General features: G+C 43.2%; 1 protein-coding gene across 9 annotated transcripts in view; it reads right to left on the bottom strand.

Annotated features, from left to right (window-relative positions):
• The window catches only part of KCNIP4 (potassium voltage-gated channel interacting protein 4), an 840,337-nt gene that overhangs the window by 86,298 nt on the left and 728,321 nt on the right, over positions 1 to 25,718 (bottom strand). For 8 of the 9 annotated variants that reach the window (XM_043544587.1, XM_043544585.1, XM_037897992.2 and 5 more), the window contains one exon: positions 15,382 to 15,506. In XM_043544587.1, coding sequence (XP_043400522.1) covers positions 15,382 to 15,506 — 125 coding nt within the window. Of the gene's footprint in view, positions 1 to 15,381; positions 15,507 to 16,355; positions 17,987 to 25,718 lie in introns of those variants that run through there. The other variant, XM_043544584.1, reaches the window with a different exon arrangement.

Raw genomic sequence — 25,718 nt, 5'->3', positions numbered from 1 at the left:
TTCATATGATGTGGAACCAGAGTCTGTTTTTCAAGAGTGGTAAAGATAACTGAGTTGGCCACTACTGCCAAAGCATCCAAGGTGGCATGTACCAATCTTGCCACTTACTCCATTCCAAGCTTCATAAGCTTGATGAACAGGAAGTCTCCAGGTGTCCATTTGAGAAAGAATACCTTGCCACAAAGGAAGAAGTTGAACTTCTGAAATCATTTCCAAATTTGGTTTCCCTTCAGAATGAGGAACTGACTCCAGATCTGATAATGAAACAATAGGTGAAATATCAAAGCTGGAATTTGAAGGGATAATGGCAAATAGTCTTTTTAGAGAACCAGTTGCAGTCCTAACTGATGGGAGTACAGTCTTTGGAGACTTATCTTGCACAGCCTCCCATCTGAGTCTCCTCAGGAAGAAAAAATGAGAGGGGATGTACCTTCGTTAGTTGGATCTAAGATGTGTTGCAGACCAATATGAACCTGCACCATAACTGCACAAGTTGAAATACTCTGTTCGTTTGACTTCTTTGGATTTGCCACTTTAGAATGATCTAGAGTTTTTATATCCTTAGGTCTCAACTCCACAGAATAATCTGAATGATCTCTTGAATCACCCAAAATATTTTAATTTAGCCTCTCTTTTCCTTAAAACCAAAAGCAATTTGTTCCAGCATGTCATCTGGTGCTTTAGATTCCTGAGTTGGAACTGTCTTTGATAAGAGGTCTTAAGTGTCTCGGAGCTGGATTGCAGGAGTTAACTACTGAAAGTTCAGTTGACATGGGTCTGGAGCTCAGTACTGAGGTGGAAGCCTTCAGCATGGTAGTCCTGTTAGAGCCAATACAGGTGTCCTCTCTCTTCCTCTGTATTGCTTAGAAACTTCTGATCCCAGAAGTTTATCTGACAGAGCCTCCTATAATAGGAGGGCCTGAAGTCTATTTTGTCTCTCCTTATGAGCCTGAGGAGTCAAAGTGCTACAAACAGCACAATGCGAAGGGTAACATCCTTCCCCATAACATTTAAGGCACCTGGCACATGTATCCAGTGCCAGAAAAACTGCAGGGCATGATGCACATCTTTTATAGCCAGGTTTATTTCTGTTTGGATCCACCATCAATGACAGTACCTAGGTTTTGTAAGTATTTTAAAGCTACTCAAACAAACCTGATACCTAAGTTTCGTAATGGTTGTTCTTTGAGATGTGTTGGTCATGTCCATTGCATTCTAGATGTGTGCACCCCTATGTGCACAGTCGTCAGAGATTTTTGCCTTAGCGGTATCTGTAGGGTCAGCAATGGCGCTTTCTGGAGTGCCGCGCTCATGTGTCAGTATATTGGGCGCCACTGGACCTACGCCCTCTCAGTTCCTTCTTGCCGGCAACTTTGACAGAGGGGCAGGAGGGCGGGTAATGGAATGCATATGAGCAACACATCTCAAAGAACAACAGTTACAAAAGATAGGGGACCGCTTTTCTTCTTTGAGCGCTTGCTCAAGTCAATTCCATTCTAGGTGACTCACAAGCAGTATCCATGGAGATGGGCTCCGAGTTCACAGTCATACGGCTCGCAACACTGCTCTACCGAAGCTAGCATTGTCTTGGACCTGCTGGGTAAGTGCCAAATGAGACTTGAACATGTGAATGGACGATCAGATAGCGGTCCTGCAGATACCTTGAATCGGCACTTGGGCCAGGAAGGCCACTGACGAGGCTTGCACCCTAGTTAAGTGGGTGGTTACAATCACCAGTGGAGGCACTTTCGCCAGACCATAGCAAAAAACGGATGCAGGCGGTGATCCGTGATGAAATCCTCTGGGCGGACACTGGAAGACTTTCCATCCTGTCCTCCTCTGTGACGAACAGAACGGCTTGGTTCTTCCGATGTAAAAGGCTAGCTCTGATATCCAGAGAGTGTAATTTATGCTCCTAATCCAATTTATGAGGCTTTGGAAAGAAGACAGGTAAGTATATGTCCAGGCTTGTACGAAATTGAAACAACCTTGGAAAGCAGAGTGCAGCCGCAGCTGAACCTTGTAAAACACTGTATAGGGTGTTAGAATATAGATATTCAGACCTGCCTGTAAAGGCCTATACTTTAAGAATTTAGGTGTATTTTTATCATTTAGCTAGTTATAAAGGTATTAAAAAAAAAAGAATCAAAATCACAAGTCCGCCTGTGTATCGGCCTTCTCTCACTAGGATAGTCGAGGCCTTGGGCTAAGTAGCAGGGGCAGCCATAAGCTGGGAAGCAGGTCACATCCTCACATCCCAAAACAGTCACATTGAAATAAGGTGGTATTGGGCTGTTAGGAAGATGATCCTGTCCTGATAGTGCCCATCACCACCAGATAAAGAAAACTTAGTTTAATAGCATTCTGTCTGGCAAGAAATCACTTATCAATGGTTGTGAAACCCTCATTTCTGTATTGTTTTATCTTTAGGGCCCTCCCTTTTCTATAGTTAAACTGTCTGGTTCTCTAATTGTTTGTCTGCTGCATAATTAATTTTGCTAAGTGTAAGTTCATTAGGGTAGTGGGATATAATTGGTTAGGAGAATTATGTTACAAATGTTAGGATTGGTTAGGTAAATTTCAGTAAAATGATTGGTTTAGGTATAGCTGAGATTACTACTATATAAACTGGGGTCAAAAGAGTGGAAGGGAAATTGGAATCATACTAAGGGGAGGTAGGGATGGGAATAGGGAATGGGGAACAGTGACAGGCAAGGCTCTGTGGTGTCAGAGCTGGGAAGGGGGACACGGGGTAAATGCTCTGCAGCATCAGAGCTAGGAAGGGAAAACTGGGGAACAGACTATTGGCGTATAGAGATGAGCCCGACTGCTGTGAAGGGCTTTGGAATATGCTTGCTTGGAAACTAACCCTAACAAACATCACACTGTCTGCAGTTCGGACTTCTGGTCTTTTGCTGTTTGCTGTCTGCGTGACAAGAACCCAGGAAGTGCGGGGGTGAAGGGAAAGCCCTCTAACATAAGGCAGCCCCGAGGTAAGCACCCTAATCTCAGAGACCCTGTGGGCAGACATTATCGCCACCGGGAATGAGACCCTCTAGGAGAGTAGAAGAAGGGAGCAGGAAGCTAGAGGCTCGAAGTGGGGACCAATGAGCTGCGCCAGCACAAGATTCAGGTCCCAAGGAGGGACAGGGTCACGGACGTGGGGATAGAGTTGCTCCAGACCTTTCAAAAGCCTGATTGTCATGACATGAGGGAATACTAAACTGGCCTGGAATGGAGGGTGGATGGCCGAAATGGTGGCTAAGTGGACCTTAATTGATGAAAGAGACAGTCCCTGGAGCTTGAGATGCAGAAAGTAGCTCAAGATGGATGCAGCGAAGCCTGCTCGGGCTGGATATCCTGGTCTGAGGCCCAGCACATGAACCGTTTCCATCTGGTCAGGTAGGTCACCCTGGTGGAGGGCTCTCTGTTGTCCAACACGACTTGTTGGACATGGGCCAAGCACTCCTGCTCCTCTGCATTCAAGCACATAGCAGCCAAGCCGTCAGTTGCAGCGCTACCAAATTTGGTTCTTTCATGGTTCTTGGACAGCAGATCCGCCCAGAGCATACATTAGAGCCCCTGACCATAGGAGTAAAAAGGCATCTGACAGGAAGCCTCTCTCGATCCCCCGAATCAAGCAGAATATGTGGCACTTCCTGTTCTGACAGGACACGAACAAGTCCACCCAAGGAGTTCCCCACCTTTAGAAGATCATGCTGACCACCTCTGGTTGGAGTGACCATTCGTAGTGAGATGAGAAGAACCTGCTGAGGTGATCTGCTATCATGTTCCTGGCCCCGGGCAGGTGCGCAGCCCCAAGATTAGTGGTATGCTGCACACAGAAGGCTGGAGAGTTTCTTGGCAAAGGGCTGACCTTGCTTGTTGATGTAAACCATTGCAGTGGTGTTGTCCATCAGGATCTGTACCACATTGCCTTTCAGGTGGGGCAAGAAAACCTGGCAGGCCAAGCGAACCACTCTGAGCTCTCTGACATTTATGTGGAGTCTAGTGACCAATGGCCTTGCGTGCTGAGATCACTCAGGTGGGCTCCTCAATCCAGGTCCGAGGCCTCAGAGATTAAAGGTCAGTAATGGAGCCGGGGCCACTAAGGGAACTCCCTCAAACACCGATCCAGGGGCCAACCACCATTCCAGGGATGTCTATATATGATCCAGTACCTTGACTAAACGGTCCAGATCATGCCTGTTGGAGATGTAGATCGATGCCAACCACACTTGCACGGGTCTGAGATGCAGCTGAATGTGACAGACCGCGCAAGTACAGACCCCATGTGGCCTAACAACCTCAGCAAGTTTGAATGGTGGTGAGAGATCAGGTGTACCATGCCAGGTGTGACATGGCTTGGAAACGGACCTCCAGAAGGAAGGCTCTGGCCACATGTAGTCAAGGACAGCAACAATGAACACTATCCATTGCACCGGTATTAAGGCAATTTCTTTTAATTTATTAACATGCCCAGATTGTGGCAGATAGAATGTATTAGATTGAGGCTCATTTGTACCTGATCCCAAGATCCGCCCTTGATAAGCCAGTTGTTTATGTACAGATAAACCTGGACACCTTGATGCCTCAGGTGAGCGGTCACTGTGACCATGCATTTTCTGAACACTTCCAGGGCTGATGAGACCACAAAGGGCAGCGCTGTGAATTGGAAATGGCACCGGCCCACCATAAAAAACGGAGGAACCATCTGTGCCCTTGGAAAATGGAGACATGAAAGTATGCATCCTTCAAGTCAAGGGCGGTGTACCAGTCTGCGGGATCCAGGGAGGGAATGATGGAGGCTAGGGAGACCATGTGAAACTAACTTCTTGAGATATTTGTGGATGCTTCACAGGTCCAGAATGAGTCTTAGGCACCTTTCAGGATTAAGAAATAGTGGGAGTAGAACACTTTTACCCTTATTTCCCAAGGGATCTCCTCCACTGCCCCCAGCCGTAGGAGGTTTTCCACTTCCTGAGTGAGAAGTTGCTTGGGAGAAGGATCCCTGAAGAGGGACAGGGAAAGGGGGTGAAAGGCAGGGGCAGCTGAGAATTGCAGGGAGTAGCCCAGAGATATTATGCCACTCAGCCAATGATCCGAGGTTACTCGTGACCAAGCCAACCAGAAGGGACGCAGGTGGTTGAGGAAGAAGTAGGGTGGATCCTGAAAATTGACTGGGGTGCCATCCTCAAGTGCACCTTAAAAACGAGCACTTCTGGCCCCTTGTTTCGCCGGGCCAGGCTGAGCTGGTGAACTGGAGGTAGAGGTTGCAACAACTGAACCCAGTGTCTCAGTCCCTTCTCCTAGAGGAGCCCTGACAGGGAGGCCAAGACCTAAGAGGCAGGGGCGGCCTGAACTGCTTCCTTGATTTTGCGGTGTATGTAGGCCTAGCAAGCAGAAGATGGCTCGAGCGTCCATGCAGCCTCACATCTGTCTGCTCGGAGAAGAGTCTGCTCTCATCCAACAGGAGGTCCTAGGTAGAGGACTGCATCTCCTGGGACAGACCCACAAACTGAAGCCAGGAACTGTGCCTCATTACCATGGCCACGGCTACAACCCTGGCTGCCAAATCAGCCACCATCTGGAGGGAGCTCCTCACCACTGCGGTACCCTCCTCCAAGATGGCAGTGAACTTTTGTGTCAAGTCCTGGGGCAGCGAGTCTTTAAACTTTTTGAGGGAGTCCCACAGATTAAATCAAATCTCCCCAATAAAGCCTCACCAGTTTGACACCCTAAACTGAAGGCTGGCCGTCGAATAAACTTTCCTCCCAAAAAGGTCCAGACTCTTGGCATCTTTATTTTTGGGGGGTAGAACTCATTTGTCCTTGTCTGCCCCTCTCATTAGCTGAAAGATACAACCAGTGACCCTTGTAGTTGGTGGGTATAAGGTATTTGAACCCTTTAGCAGTGACAAAATACTTCTTTTCAGACCACTTGGAGATGGGTGGGATGGAGGATGGGGTTTGCCAGAGGGCCTTGGCTATCTTTAGAACCCTGTTGGGCACAGACAACGCGACCAGCAAGGAGGCTGCCGCCAACAGCACGCTGAATAAATAAATGCTCTGCCATTTCTTCCACTTCCAGATCCAATTTCGAAGCCACTCTTCTGAGCAAGGCGTGGTGCTCCTTAAAGTCATCAGATGGATGGACGGACGCGTGGGGGCCCCACTACTCCATCGTCTGGTGATGAGGATGAGGACTGGACCACGAGGAGAGCGCCTGGGACATTGTTCCCCGTGGGGGAAGGTTCTTTTGGAGTGGACACCCGCTCCTCTACTCCAGTATCTGATCCTGCTCCGCGTCAATGCCCCATGCGTTCCAATATGGCCACTGCGCCAGCCACTGGCCCTGCTGCCAGTTTGGCACCACGGAAGCTGAGGTGGGCTTGGGCACCCACAAGGGAATGGGGAACAGTGACACAGGCAAGGCTCTGTGGTCACTGCTGTGGTAAGAGGCTGAAGTCCCACTCCAATCCAAACGAGTTCCCTTCCAGTGATTAGGGTGGGCCATAGAAGTTTGTGTCTGGCGGCTGACTGTAAATGTGGGAGAGCGATGCCTCGAATAGGAGGACCAGGGCCTTCCCAAAGACTGGTGCTGGAGGCTGGGAATTCGGTGCCGTGCTAGTGACCAATCCCATATTTGAGAGGAATGATGCATCGACGGAGATCTATGTCAAGGGGGTGGCGATCCGCGCCGCATCAATGGTGACTGCAAGTGCGGTGCTGGTGACCTGGGCCATCTGACAGCCCAGGTTGTGGAGTTGGGGGTCTCGGCTGTGGAGACAGGGTACATGGTCTCTGCTTCGGGGACCGACGGCATTCTGCTGTCCTCTGAGGAGGTCTCATGGCTGGCTTACCCCCTGGGAAGCCTTAGCCGGATTCAAAGCCATATGCGGCACCGGTGGTGCTGGGAGACATCTCAGATCTTTGGCTGCCAGGAGGGCCTCAGATGTCTACATCCCTGCCAAGTGCCTGGGTCCCCTACTGCTCCCAGGAGTCGGAGGCAGATCCCTAGCAGGGCTGGGGGGTCCAGCTGGAGAGAGATACCCCCTTGTGGCTCTGGAGTGGGTGGGCGGCCTGAACAGGGTCCTTTGCTCAAAGCCCCTTAACCCTTCTTGCTCAGTACCGGGGAGTCTCGTTTCTTCAGACACTTCTTGGGCACCAGTGAAGGGGAGCAGTGCCGGGTGGAGCCCAGTGCCAGTGGTACACTCTGCACTGATGCAGAGGTGCTGGGCACAGAGTCGGAGAGGGAAGGCTCTGATGCTGGGCGAAGTGCAGCCTCCATGAGGAGGGTCCTTATACGAATGCCACACTCCTTTTGAGTTCTAGGACTAAAGTTCTTGCAATTGAGACTCTTCACATGCGACTCCCTCAAGCACTTTAGGCAGCTGCTATCAGGGTTGCTAATGTGCATAGGCCTATTGTAGGCAGAACAAGTCTTAAAACCCAGGATCAGGGTGTGCCCCATCCCAGGGCTAAGTCCCTGCTGGGACACTAACTTACTAACACTACTTAACACCTACTTACTTACCAACCAACTACTGTAAACAAACTAACTCTCGTTGTTAGCGTTGTATATAGAGAACTGCTGTCCACTTGTGAGGCAAGGGGAAAAGGTGCTCCGACCAACCATCAGGGCAGTAAGAAGGACTGGAGAGGGCGTAGGGAAGGCACTGCACGCCAGAGCGAGGCATTCCAGCGGGTACCACTGCCAACCTGACGGACACCGCTGAGGCAAAAATCTCCAACAGCCATGCACATGAGTGTGCACGCATCTAGAATGGAATTGACATGAGCAAACACTCGAAGAAAAGCCTAACACAAATTAAAATAAAGCACTAAGTAATCTAACAAACAATGTTTATGTAAGGCACTTGGGTCATGTTGCCACCTCAGTTCCTTCCAACCATAGCAATCAGACAGATCTAGACATCTCCAGATTTCTTGGATCCATAGCGTTGACCAATGTTATAGCCACACCTTCAGCATATGCTCGAATGCTGAGGGGAGAAATTGATATTTATTATTTAGCATGTGCTTAGTCATCTAGCCAAGGAATAGCATCTTCAGTGGCGTGATGCAGTTCTTCTAGTCCACCGCTGAACCTAGTGAGCAGGCATTCATCGACAATGCGTGTCATCATCTGTATTGTGCCACAGGTGCACAAAGGGCAGTCACGAAGGCCCCAGCGATACTGGTTGGCTGCAGAGAGACCTTGGCCGGTCCAGAACCTGCTCACCAGGAACCACTGGTGACAGGGCAGGTCAAAACCAGGTGGGCAAATTGTGGGGTCAGCGATGAGGGACTGGTTAGGGATTATAACAGATATCCATTTCTCTCACCAGAGTTTTTCCGCCCTAACATCCTGGCATGGTGAATGAGACCATAACGGGCGATGTGATGGCAAACGTTCAGCTAGTAGTTTAAAAAGGTCATTGTGCAGCAGCAGGCTTGGGTTTCTGCAGTAACTTGCTACTGGCAACCTCTCGTCTGATATGAGGAGGAGCAATATTGCTCAGAACTGGAAGCCATGGGAGTGGAGTCAAATACAGGGTGCTGGAGAGGATACGCATGGCGGCATGTAACTGCGTATCCACCAGTTTGGTGTGTGATGATCAACTCCAAACTGGTGCGCAGTACTCTGCCACCGAATAGGAGGTGGCAAGAGCTGACGTCCGTAAAGTTGGAGCACAAGTACCCCATCACGAACCTGACAGTTTGCTAAGAAGATTGTTGCGCGTTTTAACTTTCTCTGCTGTCTTCTTCAGGTGGGCATAGTAATTCAGTGTGCGGTCTAAAGTCACAGTTAGACTGGTTCTACTTCATGCTTCACCTTCTGACCAGTCAGATAAACATTCAGTTCTTGGGTTGCGCTGGTGTGATGAAGATGGAACAAACTGGGGACTGTTTTTATGACGCTTGGCTGGAGGCCCCAAGTCTTACAGCAGAGTTGTTGGGGAGAGGAGTTACAGAGGAGTTGGTGGGGCGCAGGAGCACTCTAATGGGCACTGCTATCAGCAAGGTTGCACCAGGATGGGGGGGGGGGGCGCATCCACATACTTTTGAATCTTTTTTTTTGGGTGTGTACAAGTTAAATATTTTGTATTACAGTAGAATTTACACTATGTTGAATTTCAACATATCGTCTGTGTGCCTGATTTATATACTTACTAACAGCAATATGAGCACTTTGAATGAAAGGTGTCTTAAATTTTTTTCCCCCATCAGAAAATATAAATACATAAGGTGACTATTTAAATCTCCCTCATTCATAAAAGTGTCCCCATTCACTTCTAAGGAAATTTTTAGTGGTGGATAGTTTCAGAGACAAAGGAATCAACTCACACTTTCCATGGTACAAGGATGGGGGAGGGGGTATGTGCCCCTAACCTGCATATGTGTTTCAGTGCTGACACACATCTAAAAATCTATCCACATTTCCCTGAACATCTGTTAGTTTTCTGATATATTTATTAGTAGAACAGATTTATGATGAGAACAACAGACCAAATTAAAGGGTCATTCATGTTTAAGTTTTGCACAGGAACCTCCTTTGTGTGATGAAGGCATCATCTAAGATTATATCTACACTTAAGCTGCTATAGCAGCACAGCTGCAGCTGTACCATTGTAATGCTTTTGTGTAGACACTCACTACAGCAATGGGAGGGGTTCTCCTGTTGCTGTTAGTAATCTGGCCTCCCCAAGAGGCAGTAGCTAGGTTGATGGAAGAATTCTTCCATCAACATAGCGCAGTCTACACCAGGTTTGGCTGGCGTAGCTCTCTCTCTCTGGGGCGTGGATTTGTCACACTGCTTAGAGACATAGTTATGCAGATGTAAGTTTCCAGTGTAGACCAGCTCTAAGTATTTTTTAAATAGAAATGTGCAGTGGCTTAAAGCTGTGAGAGACTTAATAGACAAAAGGAAAAGCAAGTCCACATGCTGAGTGCATGCTTGATAGTCTAGGCAATTCACTGTGAAGTGCCATTTGTATTAGGCATGCCACAGAGCCATTGGTTTGAAAGGTTAATGATTGCAGCAATCACAATTTCGATTTACAACAAATGGGATGACAAGAAGCCAAATAGAAAATGGAGGGGTCCCACTGTGATGGTAGCTGAGCAACAATTCATCAACAACACTCCAGGAAGATTGTGAAGCCAGAATGCTGGGGAAAATCTTTGGAGCCTGGAGAGGCCTGAGACTTCCATTAAGCCCATTTTTCAAATAATAATGAGAAAGATTTACAATTTCTAAATTACTGAACACAAGCTTAAGTCCTCCCATAGTGCTTATCATTTTCATAGCTGTTAGCTCATCTGGGATCATCTCCCACCCCCTCACATAACATTTCCTTTCATCTCTTGCCTCTCGTCCTTTAAGTGTTGCCCTAGCAGCCATGGCCATGACCCAAACAGCCCATCCCCATAAAGCTAAATGAGTGCTTCTAGCTCCTTTTCTACAATCAGCCTCTATTTCTCTCTCCCGAACATTGCAGCAGAGGTGATGTTCTATCAGGGTAACCCTCTCTAAAGCAATCCAAAGCAGCCACATAAACTCAAAGACTCATTCCTTGACTTTCTGCTTCTACCGCATGAACTATTCTATGATGGGTGCTGTGATGGTGAGAATGTCAACTCGGCCGATCATCGTACCGCCCAATGTAATTCGCTTGCATAAGGAAATCCAATTGATTAAAATGTCTTTGAAGGCTTACTTAGTTTTTAATTAAACAACAACAAATTGCTCAAACCTCTTAAATGTCATGCACATTACAAAAACACTTGATTCAGATAACATCTTTCTCATCTACACTCAAGCAGAACTATGGAAGTAGCTTGCAGGCATACACTGGGCATAATTATACAGGATATCACTTTTTATTCCTTTCATGATTGGGACCCAATGATGTATTCCCTCCTGTGTCATTCGGATAAACAGAAATACAAGAGAACTGATTAAGTTGGCAAGAGCAAATGGGACAAATGCCCAACTTCATCAAAAAAGTGATGTGTGGAGGAACATGCAGGGGGGGCCAGTGGTGATGCCAGCCCCGTGGAGGGGGTGGGGGGAGAGGCAAGGGGCAGGTAGGGCTCGAGCGAGCAGCAATGCCAGCCCCAGCCTCGCCACGGGGGGGGGGGGGGGGGGGGGCAGAGGGAGGGGGAGGACGACAGGCAGAGCTTGGGAGAGCAGTGACACCAGCCCTGCATGGGGAAGGGCGGGTGGGTAAGGGCTCAGGCCAGCCCCATTTTCCCTTTTGGGAAATATGGTCATCCTAGGGTTGGATCTCAATACAGCTTCCTATAATTTTACAGAAGTCAGTGGGATTGACATTGGGAAAACAGTATAAAGGAGGAATTGCAGATCGGAGGCCAAATGTCTTTGTGAGGTGTATTATTACATCATTGAACTCGAGATAACTGTAGCTGTGGGCTCACACACGATCACCAAGTTTTTTTTCCTCTCTTATTTGGTGTTGTTTATGTGGTACAACTAAATGTTTTATTTAACTCTCACTATAATACCTAGGGTGGGCCTATGAGGAAGCAGAAGATCGCGGATTGTCAGAAGTCCCAGTCCCGGTATTTATTTTGTAAGGGACTAGGCACCGTGTTACATTCTTCATGTGAAAGAAAAACAAGAAATCTCTAGTCAGTAATGTTAGTCTCACTAGGGTACATTGTAACTGCTGTGCTGTAATAGTTTATCTTTAGAATGTTACTCATAAAAAGGAATTTGAAATTATTAATTGTGTGTGTGCATAATTGTCTTATGGTAAAGGCTGGTACTGGATTCCTAAGAAAAAGAAAGTGAATCCTATTACAATTTCAACTTTTTGTATTTAGAAGGTTCCTATAGTAAATCAAGCTCTTGCCAGGATAAGAATTCATGGTCTCTGCAAATACTTTAAGTCAGAAAGAGGGACTCTGTAGCACAGAATTGTTAAGTAAATTGACTTACCTCCTCTCTATGTAGGGTCCACAAGCAACATAAGTTAATCTGAAAAAGGAAGCATCTCCTTTTTATAAGAAAAAGAGTCTCCACTGGGGAGGGGGGTTACATTGGTATAAGCTAAGTTGTGAATTTAAATTCACATAATTATACCAATATAACTTTCCCAATCAGGCAAACCCTGAGTATACACAACAGACAAGGTGTGGGGGAAATGAAAAGAACCAGCATGATGGTTTACAAATATCATGTTAGCGCCACATTTTTGTGTGTGAGTTTGAGAGTGTAGTTTTGTTGGGAGAAGATTTGGTAAAGGGAGAGACAAAGGAAGGGAGTTAGGTAAGGGGGATTGGGCAGGGAAGAAGAGGGAGACAAGAAAGGAGGAGAGCATGGAGGGCAGGTGGAGTGAGACGACTGTGTGGGATGTAGTTGGAACAAACAGCCAATCAGCACAGGGGCAAAAACATCCAGAGTCAGATCTGTAGAAAGCATTCTGACGACAACATTGGAGTCCTGTATCTGCTAAGGCTGCTTGAATTCCATTTGATAAAATGTGTAAAGATGATAGAATAGACGTAGTGAGCCACAAATATTAGTCTATGTGAGATATCTGTGTAGTAGAGGTGCACTTGACCCACTCATGCTTCAAGAAAGTTGGGGATCTTTGGCCCCAGCACCAAACTTTGCAGCTAGAATTTATCACTGCAATATATAGAAACGAAACCCCAGATTCAACTGTGAACTTTGGAAAGAATCCAGTTCTGAATTCTGTGGCTTGGGCTAGCTTCTGTTGCTGTGGCAGATGTTACTTTCCTAACAGTCTGTAAGATTGAAACATCCGTTGCAGCAGTTTTGGAGACTACTGATCAGTTTACCACAATAAACTGAATAAAGAAAAACTGCAGCTCATGTTCATTAACTCCAGATATTCAAAACTTGCATCTTTTGGATCATCATGGACGATAAGGGAATGAAACATCTGAGGAAGGCTGTATTACCATGATAAAAACATATGATGCATCTTGGAATGTAAAAGAGGAAAATAAGTATAAGGAATGGAACTCCCGTTTTAGGCTTTACTGAAAAAGCTCATAATATTTCCTTATAACCAACACTTTCTACATACATGTTTACGTTCAAGAAAAATATTCAGATCCAAAAAGACTAAAAAAAAAGCTAGAAAGTGCTCTTTTGGTAACATACAGGAAGCCACAATTTGCTCACCTTACAGTTCTTAAAACCTTTCCAATTATGCCTTAGATCAGTGGTTCCCAAACTTGTTCCGCCGCTTGTGCGGGAAAAGCCCCTGGCGGGCTGCGCCGGTTTGTTTACCTGCCGCGTCCTCAGGCTTGGCTGATTGCGGCTCCCAGTGGCCGCGGTTTGCTGCTCCAGGCCAATGGGAGCTGCTGGAAGTGGCGCGGGCTGAGGGACGTACTGGTTGCCACTTCCAGCAGCTCCCATTGGCCTGGAGCAGCGAACTGCGATCGGCCATACTTGCAGACATGGCAGGTAAACAAACCGGCCCGGCCCGCCAGGGGCTTTTCCTGCCCAAGCGGCAGAACAAGTTTGGGAACCACTGCCTCAGATAGAGAACATTACCTCAGGATTTGCAATAGCTAGAGAATACTGTGAAGAACAAGGAAATGTTTTCTAGTTATCTAAAGAAGTTGGAAAGCTTGTAAGAGCAATCACTCTTAATCACTACAATACCAATGTCAGATACCCACTGGTTTCAGAAATGATATTCAGTCAGGATGCCCTAACGGTCTGACTGTATTTTATTTGTATTTGGATTTTTCAGTGAAAATTTTGTTTAAGAAGAAATTTCAGCTAGACTTCTTTCATTACAGAATATATGAAAGCTAAAAAATCTGTAAGTTTACTGTTTCTTCCAAGTGCCTGCCATTAAAAAAAAAATGATTATACTACATTTTGTCATTGTGCTATCAGTATGCTCTTAGTGGTACTACATTTAACTTCTTATATTTCATTTTTACAGTAAATGCCAAGTGAAGGTCAAAAGAAAAACTAAATCAACAGGGTCATAAAAGAAGGCTGCATATATTTTTGCATTCATCTAAACACAGGACTCAGCTCAGTGACTGGAAATTGCTCACTGATGACTGTGAACAACTCCAATTCATATTATTCAAGCTCATTCAAAATCAACCATCTTGGCTCAATGTTAATTGCACATAATGCCATATAAAAGCATTAATAAAATAATCCAAAATAAAAAACCAACAAAAAAACAAAAAACAAAACACACCTCTTGATACTTTCTGGTAGACAATGAAGGGCTTAGATTCAGAAATAACTGTGGGACAATAACTGCTTTCAGATACACATGTAACTCCCTCTGATTTAGTTTGTGCAAAATACTACCATTTTGATTTGATGTTGTTTTATAACCACTTTGTGTAAATGATAAACCAGGTTTAAATGATAAAATAAGGTGCAAGAAGATAGTGGAGAAACAAGTCTTATGTCTTTGGTTAAAAGTGACTCATCTGTGCATGTTAAAATAGCTAGTAGTAGGATAGTTTATGTAATCCAGTGAATGTAAAAGAAACCTATTTGAAATTCACAAAGAAACACAAAAAATTGTTCATCAGAGTTACAGCCACTACCTGTTTCATACTACAGTTTAAAACAATTTATTATTTAGGAACAACAACAGAAGTTTGCACTTACATAGTGGCTCATGTAAGAATCTCAAAATGATTCACATACATTAAATAATTAAGCCTCACATTACTTCTGTGAGGTAGATATCATCCTGCTGAGTAAACCGATGAAAACAGACGTTAAATAACTTGCCAAAAATAACACTGCAAATGAATGGCAGAGTTAGGAGAAGAAGAATATGAGTCTATGGTCTAACCACACTTTTTTCCATTTTTGTCTCTAAAACAGTATGTCTATTAAACTTTGAGATGGGCTTAAGGTGCACAGTTTAGATCCAAACCCATTTCCAAACTTTCACACAGTTTGAAGACGTTCAGATTTAGGTTTGTGATTTAGTCTATTGTAGAGATAAGGACCATAACTTAGTGCCGGAGCCAAATTTGGATCAGAACTTCCATAAAATTCTGATGTTTTTCTATCCAGAGTTTGGCATGGACTTATTTCTCATTAAGCAAACTTTTGTATATCTAGAGCATATCTATCAATACTTAACCATAAACAATAAAAGTCTCCTACAAATTGAACAGTTAAGATGTTCAATGTATGCATAAGCTTATCTTGTTTATGGCAAACCAGTATCTTTTTATCTTACTAAATTGACCAGATACATAATATCTTGTTATTTAAATCCACAAACACTTTCATTATGCATTCCATTCATATACCATTTCTGATTTTGTTGTGGGTTGCGTGCTACTTAAGGTGACAATAAAAAGTCAGAAAGGAAGTGCTTACATTCTTGAATCCTCTATACAGGATCTGAAGTTCCTTCTTTGTGAATTTGCTCTGTGCTTCCAGCAGTTCAAGAGCTTCAGGCCGATGCCGCACAGTGGCTATTTCCATTTCATCTTCTACGCTGTCTACAGAACAGAAAGAAAGCTCAACAAGAATATGTGACACACAAATACCTGCTCATTGCATAAATAGAAATATTAAATTAGACTCTTTACGAAAAAGGCATTTACAACATTGAGGAAAGATGACATTGTGAGCTCCTGGGGGCAGGGATTGTGTCTACTTCTATGGTTGGACAGCACCTCATACAATGAGGACCCAATCCTGATGAGTACGCTGGGACTATATAAATATTTTAAATAATAATAATGCACAGCAAGGAAGAATCCTGCAAGGTTATGCATGACCTCCCTAATAGGTCTTTTTCTGTCTCTAATGCTTATGATTTTATGATAGCAAAAATAACTCAAGTTTCACAAAGTAGCATTGTCACCAGGATCTAGCTACAGGAATCTTCTAACCCATTGATTAGTTTAATGAATGGGGGTTTGCAGCTTTGGGCTGGAGCATGTACGTGTTGGCGTTTCATAACTGAGGTAGACCTCACCACTGTATATAGGTACAAGGTAGCCTCCTGGGTAATCCTGTCTTTACATGGGTGGGAAGCTAGTTGGGGGTTTGCCAACTTGAGCACTTGTAGACCTTCAAGGCTTCCAGCAGAGCTTGAGATTACAAGGAGTGAGAACTGGCAGATAACCGTTTGATTAACTTGTTTGAGTTACAATTTTACAGTAAAAAGTTCAATAAAGTTGCAGAAAAGGCCTTTACATGACAAATACTGTGCTGAGAGTTGTATTGTTGCTTCATGCCTCTGATCCCAGCACTAGACATATTTTAAAATAAGTGTTTCACAATATTTTGAAATAATCACAGCAGAGTGTAATTTCTAAGGACGAATTTATTAAATTCACTACCTTGTTCTAGTGTAATAGTTGATCCCTCTATAGATATGTAATCTGAGCCAAAAAAAAAAAAAACATACATAACAATTCTTAGCTCATAGAAAGCACAAAATGCAGAGACATCGTTGTTTCAGAAGGCCCATACAGTATTACTGGGAAATTTTAATAAGTCTATTTTTCCATGATCAAACATTTTTAAACACATTGCTTTAGTATTGTTACACTTTAGGAAGCTCTCACTGCCAGGCCATTTTTTGTTCCGACATTTGCTACAACAGTGACTTCCAGTTGCCAGGCTGAAAATTGACGTTAGGAGGTTGATTTCAACCAAACAATAAAAATGAAACCCCAGTTTAAAAAACAGCCCATCCCCTGTAATACATAAACACACACAAGATGACTGTAAACTCAGCTGTCCCACTTAATGTAATTGCACTGTGTTGCCCAAGCCTTCTGGCAGAAAGACGTTGCTGCTGGCACTAGAACAGAAGATCTAACTTTTAAAGAAGAATTTGGGAGAAGGAAAGAAAGAAAGAAAAACGTGCTTCAAAAATGTGAATAGTTTTGGAAATGTTTGGTGTCCACCAGAGGAAGGATGGTCCAATGGGTAAGGCACTAGCTGAGATCTTGGGAAATGAGGGTTAAATTCTCTGCTTCACTGCAGACCTTTCTGTGCCTCAGGCAAGTCACTTAGTCTTTCTGTGCTTCAGAAACCCATATGCAAAATGAGAATACTTCACAGGGATATTATACATTGAAGATTATGAGGCGCTCAGCTGCTATGGTAACCTTAGACAGAGCTGTAATAACAGCGTTCACAACATTAGTTCACATTTCAAACAGCTATGCTCATGCCCTCTTTTCTCCACTGTTCTGGAACATTTGCATGGACAAATTTGCATTCACTGTACTTAGGGAAATGGCCGTTCTTCATATAAACTGCCCAGCATTATCATGGAAATAAGGATATTTGTGAGCAAACAAGAGTATTCATTATTCACTGCTCATCATTATTCCTCTGCTTAAATGTTTCAGTCATCCAGTCATGAAGTAAAAATAATATTATGTGATTTAGGTGACAATGTCTGAAGTCTTTAGTGACTACCTACTGTTAAAGAATTAATTCACAGAAATTAAAATCCTTTCAAAATGACAATCCTGTCCAGAATGATTCACAAGGGTGACCTTCATTAGATAATTGCTTGCAAATAAATTGTTTATCCAGCTCTAGTTCCCAAGATTCCTCTTTTTTTGCATCTGGTTTGTGCTGTCTGGCTTTTGGGGTCATTTCCAGAATTGCTGCCTCAAAGAGATATTTAAAAAAAAAAAAAAAGATTTTGTAACATCAGACAGAACTCTTTTGGTGATGCCTTGGAGGTAAGACTTATAGTAAGGGTAGCTGAAAGGCAGGTTCCAAGCCCAAATCCAGCCAAAAGATACCATGTACTATGTGGCCACCAACATCTGAAAGATTGAAATGAGGCACACACAGACTAAGGCTTTCAGAATACAATGATACATCTCATTCTGAGCAGCCTCTGTTCAGATCAAGATGGACTACTGTATGCTGGAATCTGCAGTGTCTCTGCAAACCTCATTTCCATAACAAAGATGAAGATGATTGCAATTTGCTCTATTTTAAGCAAATTAGTTGTTATGCTCAGACTCTTTTCAAGTTGTTGAGCATAATGCCAAATCAAGTTCTGCAGTTTCTGAGGGCTACCGGCTACAGTAGCAGTTGGGCCTAGGATTTGGCTCATTGGGTCTATACCTTTACAGTCATTGGGCTTGCATAGAAGTAAATGAAGGATGATTTTGGCCTTTTAAATTGTGTGATGCTAGGAGTACCCAGTTGTGTGAGATATCTAAGGTGATAATACACCTAGAAGAAAGAGTTACTGCATCAGTAGTTTTTTTTTTAGGAAAGGAATTGTATTCCAAAATATAACTCCAGTATTTTAGAATCCATTATTATCATGATGGTGACAAAGACTTTTTCTAGACATTGTGATTTGATTCAAATAGGATGTCAGTGATGCAGGACAGAAATGGTATGGGACATCAAAAATTGATTCTCATAAGCTGTTTATATCTTCACTGTAGCCTGCTCCACTGTTGTCTGTATCCTCCACTCCTGTCTGTATCCTCTGTTCTCTACTGACTTTACATATTGAAGATGCTCATGTCAAACTTTCCAGTTCTCATTGTATGCAGAAAGATTTATCATGCTAAGAAGCAAAGAACTGTTCTACTTAGATCACTTATTTACAGATGCCATTATATCCAGTTAGTACAATAATATGCTACTCTTGTTTATGACAATAATTATGCATGGCACACTGAAGATTAGAATATTCTCAATTAAAAATTAAAGGCTTTTTTCTCCCCAATACAATTCAAATCTTTTAATTTGCATTTGAAAATTAAATCTTGCATTCTTACAATACAAGAAACAGTTAGCTCCGCCATTCAGTATTCAGGAGTTTGTAGGCACTTCCATTACAAACCCTAATTTTCTCGATAAATGGCCTGTGAAAATTTGCTGGAACTTGCCATGCAAGGTCTAAGCCTAAGTTATACATTTTTACAAAAATCAAATTTTATTTACACTGGTTTGCAGTATGAAGATTGTGCACAGGAATTAATTCAGCAAAAGGACTTCTAGGGCCTCGTCCTTCTTGCATGGAAATCAGTGTCAGTTTGATCATTAAGGGTCTGACTGTCAAAGGTGCTGAGCAATCACTGACTTCAGTGGAAGTTAAGGGTGCTGAATATGGCTAAGGATCACATGATAAGTTCCTGAGAAGCAGGACTTTTGTATTCTTCCAGTGGCATAATAAAACATGACTGTATCAAACAGCAGATCCAGTCTATTCCTAAAAAACTCCCACATTTTATAATGGGACCCTGAGAAGCATGTGTTTGGGTTTCAGGAATCTGCATTTTTGGTTTCTCCAAGCCATTACTTATCTGTGTCAGCACCGCTACACAAAAGTGTCTGTAAAGGGAAACAAACAGTAACACAGTCATTCAAATCTACAGAAAGAATTCTGCTACACAACAAATAAAAACATCGCTTGAGTATGTTGGCTAAATCTAAACAGGGTGAACACCCTAGTACCAAGGAATCTTCAGTGAACACAAGTGAGTAGGGCATGCCTCGATTTTACTTTTCATCTGGAAGATGGAATTATCAACAACATGGTTCCCAATAGTCCCATTCTGGGGCCTTTTACTCAAAGGAAAGACACAAAAATACTTCTTGCAGCACCCAAGGGTTTCTTTAGAGGTTTACTCTGCTACTTATTACTCTTACTGTTTATAAAGTTCTATAAGACATTCCACTTTGCAGCCTATCATCAGTGTAGCTAACTCATAATTTTATCATAAGTCCGATGATATGTGGTCATTTTCTTAAAGCCCCAGTTCTTGGAATCATGGGATTGAATGAGAACTTCAGCTTCCTTTTTCAAACAAAGTTTCTAGTCCTCATGGTGGCACAGAAAAGCTTGAAAAATGAACCCTAAAGGATGGGGCTGGCACATAGCCGGCCAAGGAATGGAGAACATAAAGGCTACTTTTGTGCCTCCCCACCCCCAACTACAAGGACTTAATAGTGAATATTATAATTTTGCATAAAAACAAATCTTTCCCTTATATGTAAAAATTTACCTATACTGTATATGAATGGTATATTTACTAATTATTGCAGTGGAAGAAAAGGACCAGGCCTTAAAGGTCACCTTCATTCACACTACTGAAATCTTCCACTAATTGCATGTCAAATTTAGTGTTTAGATTAAACTGACTAAGGAAGCAACCTGAGAACAAGCAACTGTTGAAAAGTTACCAGTACTTTATGTCCTGATTTACACATTTAAATGGGCCATACCTTAGGCAGTTACAGACTTTTGCCAGAAATGCACACTCTAAGCAGCTATTTGTGAACAATTTGACAGCCTAAAGAGACTTTACTAGCTTTAATACAAGATAAATTAATCCATACAGTAAATGGTAAGGCAAGAGGCAAACACAGACACTGAAATACTGAACACTGTCTGGGTTCTTCTTTAACACTAAAAATGTATATTGCATTTTAATGATTTATCAAATACAATTTTGACAATAGTGTGGTGATGGGCTCTATATTAATAAGAAATTTAGTCGAATACACTTGTCACACTGTATTTCTGTGTTCTTTTATACCAATAACTTCTCAGTAAACAAGACCACAGTGAGACTTCTTTATAAAGAACAAATTACACTGACTGAAAGTGTTGTATTTCAGAAATATTACTTATCTGGTGTTACATTTAGTATTCAGTATTTTTTTTTTTGTCATATGTTGGCTACAGAATCACACAAATTGGAGTCTGAGGGCACCTAAAACACTGCAGCGGTGCACCTGTGCTGCTTTAGCGCTTCAGTGAAGACGCTACTTAGCCCTCCTGTTGACACAGTGCTGTCTACACTGGGCGTGAGGTTGACATAACTGTGTCGCTCAGCGCTGTGGATTTTTTGCATCCCAAGCAACGTAGTGCTACCGATGTAAGTTTAGAGTGTAGACCTGGCCTGAGGCAGAAAACCTACATTCTTAAATACGCAGTGAAACTTTGTGAAAGTACATGTATTTATATACAAAGGGCTCACAATTTTAGTGGCATTAATAAAAGTTAAAACTGCCCATATCAATTCTCTAGATTCTAGAGCGTAAGGTCTTAAAGTATTTAATTGGTTTTTGTACAGGAAATGTCAGGATACATATTAAATGACCTAAGAGAGAGAAACTGGCACACATTTACCACTTAAAGTTTTATGCGAAGTATTCTTAGAGTTGTAATACTCTTCTATTTTTAAAGTGGTTTTTTACACTGGTTTCAGAAATTATCTGCCAGATGAGCTATGTTTTGAAAATTTTTCAGTTCACCAAATGAGGGAAAAGGTTAACAGTAATATAAAATACTCAAACTTAGTCTTTAAACAGTGGCATTTAGAGAAATATTTCCAAAAGCTGAGCAATAAGTTGTACCTCCCAAATTACATATGCACACATTTGTGTACATAAATCCAAATGTGTATATTGCTATCAAGTAACTGCATGCACAAAAACTATTGATTTTTGGTACATTTTTGGTCCCAATTCAGTCAAGCATTCAAGCACAGGTGTGATGCTAGCAGACCAGGTGTCAGCTCATGCCAAGGCCCTGGGCCTCCCTGAATATTGACAGATACATAGCTGGAAACCAATCTGTCTCACCTGTATGTTAGTATAATTAAAATAGATATCATGTATGTATTGTGGCAAAGTACCTTGTCCTCCTCAGCAGACTCAGTCCTTTTTAGCCTTTGAGACACTGACTTAGGCAAGGCAAAATCCTTACAAGTAGCACAGGGTCCCCTTATTCCTTTCCCTGATCAGTCGTTTGTGTTTGTTTTCCTTCCCTTCTGGGGAGGGAGTGCAGCCTCCCCTCCTGGAAGGATTCAGTGTCTTCCTACCCTTAGCCTACTGGCAGCTTCTCTCCCACTCCACCCTGGGGAGGGTTTAAAAAGGTCTCCAGCAGTTGGAGCCAGCTGAACCTAATTAGCTCCCTAGCAACCCCTTTTGCAGCTGAACCTTATTTCCCCGGGTTATCTCCTCCATGGACAGGGAGAGGCCTTTTAATCCCCTGGGACTAATTACTACCCCTCTCTTTTTTTGTAGCTGTTTGTCCTGGATTTACCACAGTATTCAATGTTTAGACTTTATGGAATGAGAGACTGCTGAATTGGAATTAATTTGCAAACTGGGTACAATTAATTTAGGCTTGAATAAAGACTGGGAGTGGATGTGTCATTACACAAAGTAAAACTATTTCCCCACGTTTATTCTCCCCTCCCCCCCCACTGTTCCTCAGAGGTTCTTGTCAACTGCTGGAAATGGCCCACCTTGATTATCACTACAAATGGTTCCCCTCCTCTACCCCTTCCCCGGCTCTCCTGCTGATAATAGCTCACCTTACCTGATCGCTCTCGTTACAGCGTGTATGGTAACACCCATTGTTTCATGTTCTCTGTGTATATAAATCTCCCCACTGTATTTTCCACTGAATGCATCCGATGAAGTGAGCTGTAGCTCACGAAAGCTTATGCTCAAATAAATTTGTTAGTCTCTAAGATGCCACAAGTACTCCTTGTCTTTTTGCGGATACAGACTAACACGGCTGCTACTCTGAAACATATAATATCTGTATCCCATGGAATAGGGGAATATTTAATGTTTGCTCTGTAACTATAAAAATGGTTGTTAAGACTGTAAGTACCCCACAGTCACAGGCGAAGAATTACCAAGTGTGAAATACCAGTTCACCACAAGAGGTATTATCTCTGAGGTCTACAGACATCAGAGAAGCCATTGCGGACAAAAGACTTCATTGATTGCTTCCTCCACAGCCCTGAAGAAGGTGCCATCACAGCTTGAATACTGGGGGAAGGAAATAAAAATGTCATTTGAAGAGAGCTTATTATTCCTATGCGGCTTGAATTCATAAGCATAAACAAGGATTCCCCAGCTATTTAGCTTGGGTTAGCCCAAGACATATAAAGTTTGCTTATTATAGAAGTTCAATCATCATTTAGAATTTAAGACTAACTCATTTGTGTGTCTGTGTGTCTGTGTGTGTGTGACCTGCTTTAACCTTGTAAATGACTAATTTATTTTCCCCTGTTAATAAACCTTTAGTTAGTTTGTTACAGGATTGGCTACAAGCACTATCGTCAGCGTGTCATCAAAGGTGCGAATTGACCTCAGGTAAGTGACTGGTCCCTTGGGACTCAGAGTAACCTCAGAGTATTTTGTGATCTTTGGTGTAAAGTGACCATCTAAATCAGCTTCTGCACCAAATGACTGGAGGACAGCTAATGTGACACCAATTTTTAAAAAGGGCTCCAGAGGTGACCCTGGCAATTACAGGCCAGTAAACCTGACTTCAGTACTGGGCAAACTGCTTGAAACTATAGTAAAGAACAAAATTGTCAGATGAACATAGATGAACATAATTTGTTGGGGAACAGTCAACATGGTTTTTGTAAAGGGAAATCATGCCTCAGCAATCTACTAGAATTCTTCAGGGGGGTCAACAAGCATGTGGACAAGGGAGATCCAGTGGATATAGTGTATTTAGATTTTCAGAAAGCCTTTGACAAGGTCCCTCACCAAAGGCTCTTAAGCAAAGTAAGCAGTCATGGGATAAGAGGGAAGGTTCTCTCATGGACTGGTAACTGGTTAAAAGATAGGAAACAAAGGGTAGGAATAAATGGTCAGTTTTCAGAAAGGAGAGAGGTAAACAGTGGTGTCCCACAGGGGTCTGTACTGGGCCCAGTCCTATTCAACATATTCATAAATAATCTGGAAAAAAGGGTAAACAGTGAGGTTACAATATTTGCAGATGATATAAAACTACTCAAGATAGTTAAGTCCCAGGCAGACTGCAAAGAGCTACAAAAGGATCTCTCAAAACAGGGTGACTGGGCAACAAAATGGCAGATGAAGTTTAATGTTGATAAATGCAAAGTAATGCACATTGGAAAGCATAATCCCAACTATACATGTAAAATGATGGGGTCTAAATTAGCTGTTACCACTCAAGAAAGAGATCTTGGAGTCATTGTGGATAGTTCTCTGTAAAAACATCCACTCAATGTGCAGCGGCAGTCAAAAAAGCGAATAGAATGTTGGGAATCATTACGAAAGGGACAGATAATAAGACAGAAAATATCATGTTGCCTCTATATTAACCCATGGTATGCTCACATTTTGAATACTGCGTGCAGATATGGTCGCCCCATCTCAAAAAAGATATATTGGACTTGGAAAAGGTTCAGAAAAGGACAACAAAAACGATTAGGACTATGGAATGGCTGCCGTATGAGGAGAGATTAATAAGACTGGGACTTTTCAGTTTGGAAAAGAGACGACTAAGGGGGGGATATGTTAGAGGTCAATAAAATCATGAGTGGTGTGGAGAAAGTAAATAAGGACGTGTTATTACAAGATACAAGAACAAAGGGTCACCAAATGAAATTAATAGGCAGCAGGTTTAAAACAAACAAAAGGAAGGTTTTTTTCACACAACGCACAGTCAACCTGTGGAACTCCTTGCCAGAGGACGTTGTGAAGGCCAAGACTATAACAGGGTTAAAAAAAGAACTAGATACATTCATGGAGGATAGGTCCATCAGTGGTTATTAGCCAGGGATGGTGGCCCTAACTTCTGTTTGACAGAAGCTGGGAATGGGTGACAGGGGATGGATCACTTGATGATTACCTGTTTTGTAAATTCCCTCTGGCGCATCTGGCATTGGCCACTGTCGGAAGACAGGATACTTGGCTAGATGGACCTTTAGTCTGACCAGTATGGCTGTTCTTATGTTCTATCACAAAGTCAATCTTGCCTGAGTGGCAAGATAGACCGAAATGCCCCTGGGGACTGTCTGTGACTCCATGTATATTGCCTGAGGAGTTTACACTTGTTACTTGGTTGATCAAATCTAAGTAGAAAACTCACAACTAGTTTGGGGTTTGTGGCCTGCTTCTTGACAGACTGTCCTGAGGTTGGTATTCTTGCTTGTGAGCCTCTCCAGACAGCATGCACAAAAACTATTTATTCTCTGTACATCATCCCTCAATTTGGTCCCAATTCAGCAATGCATTTAAGCACGTACTTAAGTCATTCAGCAAAGCACTTAAGTACTGCCAACCTTAAGACCCTAAAAATTCATAAGATTTTTTTAAAAGGAAGACTATCTTGTAGTTTTGTTGTGTTTTTTTTTGGGGGGGGGGAGGGGAGAGAGAGGAAATCTGTCTTGATTTTGAACTCCCCTACCTATTCCCAATGTGTGACAATTCACGTGGCTCTCTCTCCCAAATGTACTGGGTCAGGTGATTTTGGCCCCTGCTGCAGAAGCAATCACTCCCACATTTACCCATCTCCTATCCAGCCTTCACCCCATTACTTCAGCCCACCCATATTAGTTCTACTCCCAGCATCAGTTCAACAGTCTCACTTCTGCTCCTCTCCGATGCCCGGGAGAATGATGCAGTGGGATCTCTTCTCCTTCTTCTAGGCTGTTGGCAGCTCCCCCAGCTTTTCATTCTGCTCCTGTGGTTCTCAAAGCCGGTCCACCGCTTGTTCAGGGAAAGCCCCTGGCAGGTCAGGGCCATGTCCACAGGTTCAGTGGAATGTGGCTCCCACCAGCTGCGGTTCGCCGCTCCAAGCCAATGGGGGATGCGGGAAGAGTGGCCAGCACGTCCCTTGGCCCGCGCCGCTTCCCGCAGCCCCCGTTGGCCTGAAGCGGTGAACCGCAGCCGGTGGGAACCGCAATCGGCCAAACCTCAAA

Source organism: Chelonia mydas, chromosome 4 (genome assembly GCF_015237465.2).
Source record: "Chelonia mydas isolate rCheMyd1 chromosome 4, rCheMyd1.pri.v2, whole genome shotgun sequence".
Classification (NCBI taxonomy): domain Eukaryota; kingdom Metazoa; phylum Chordata; order Testudines; family Cheloniidae; genus Chelonia; species Chelonia mydas.
Note: the sequence above shows the minus strand (reverse complement) of the source record. Positions and strands in the feature narration are given on the sequence as shown.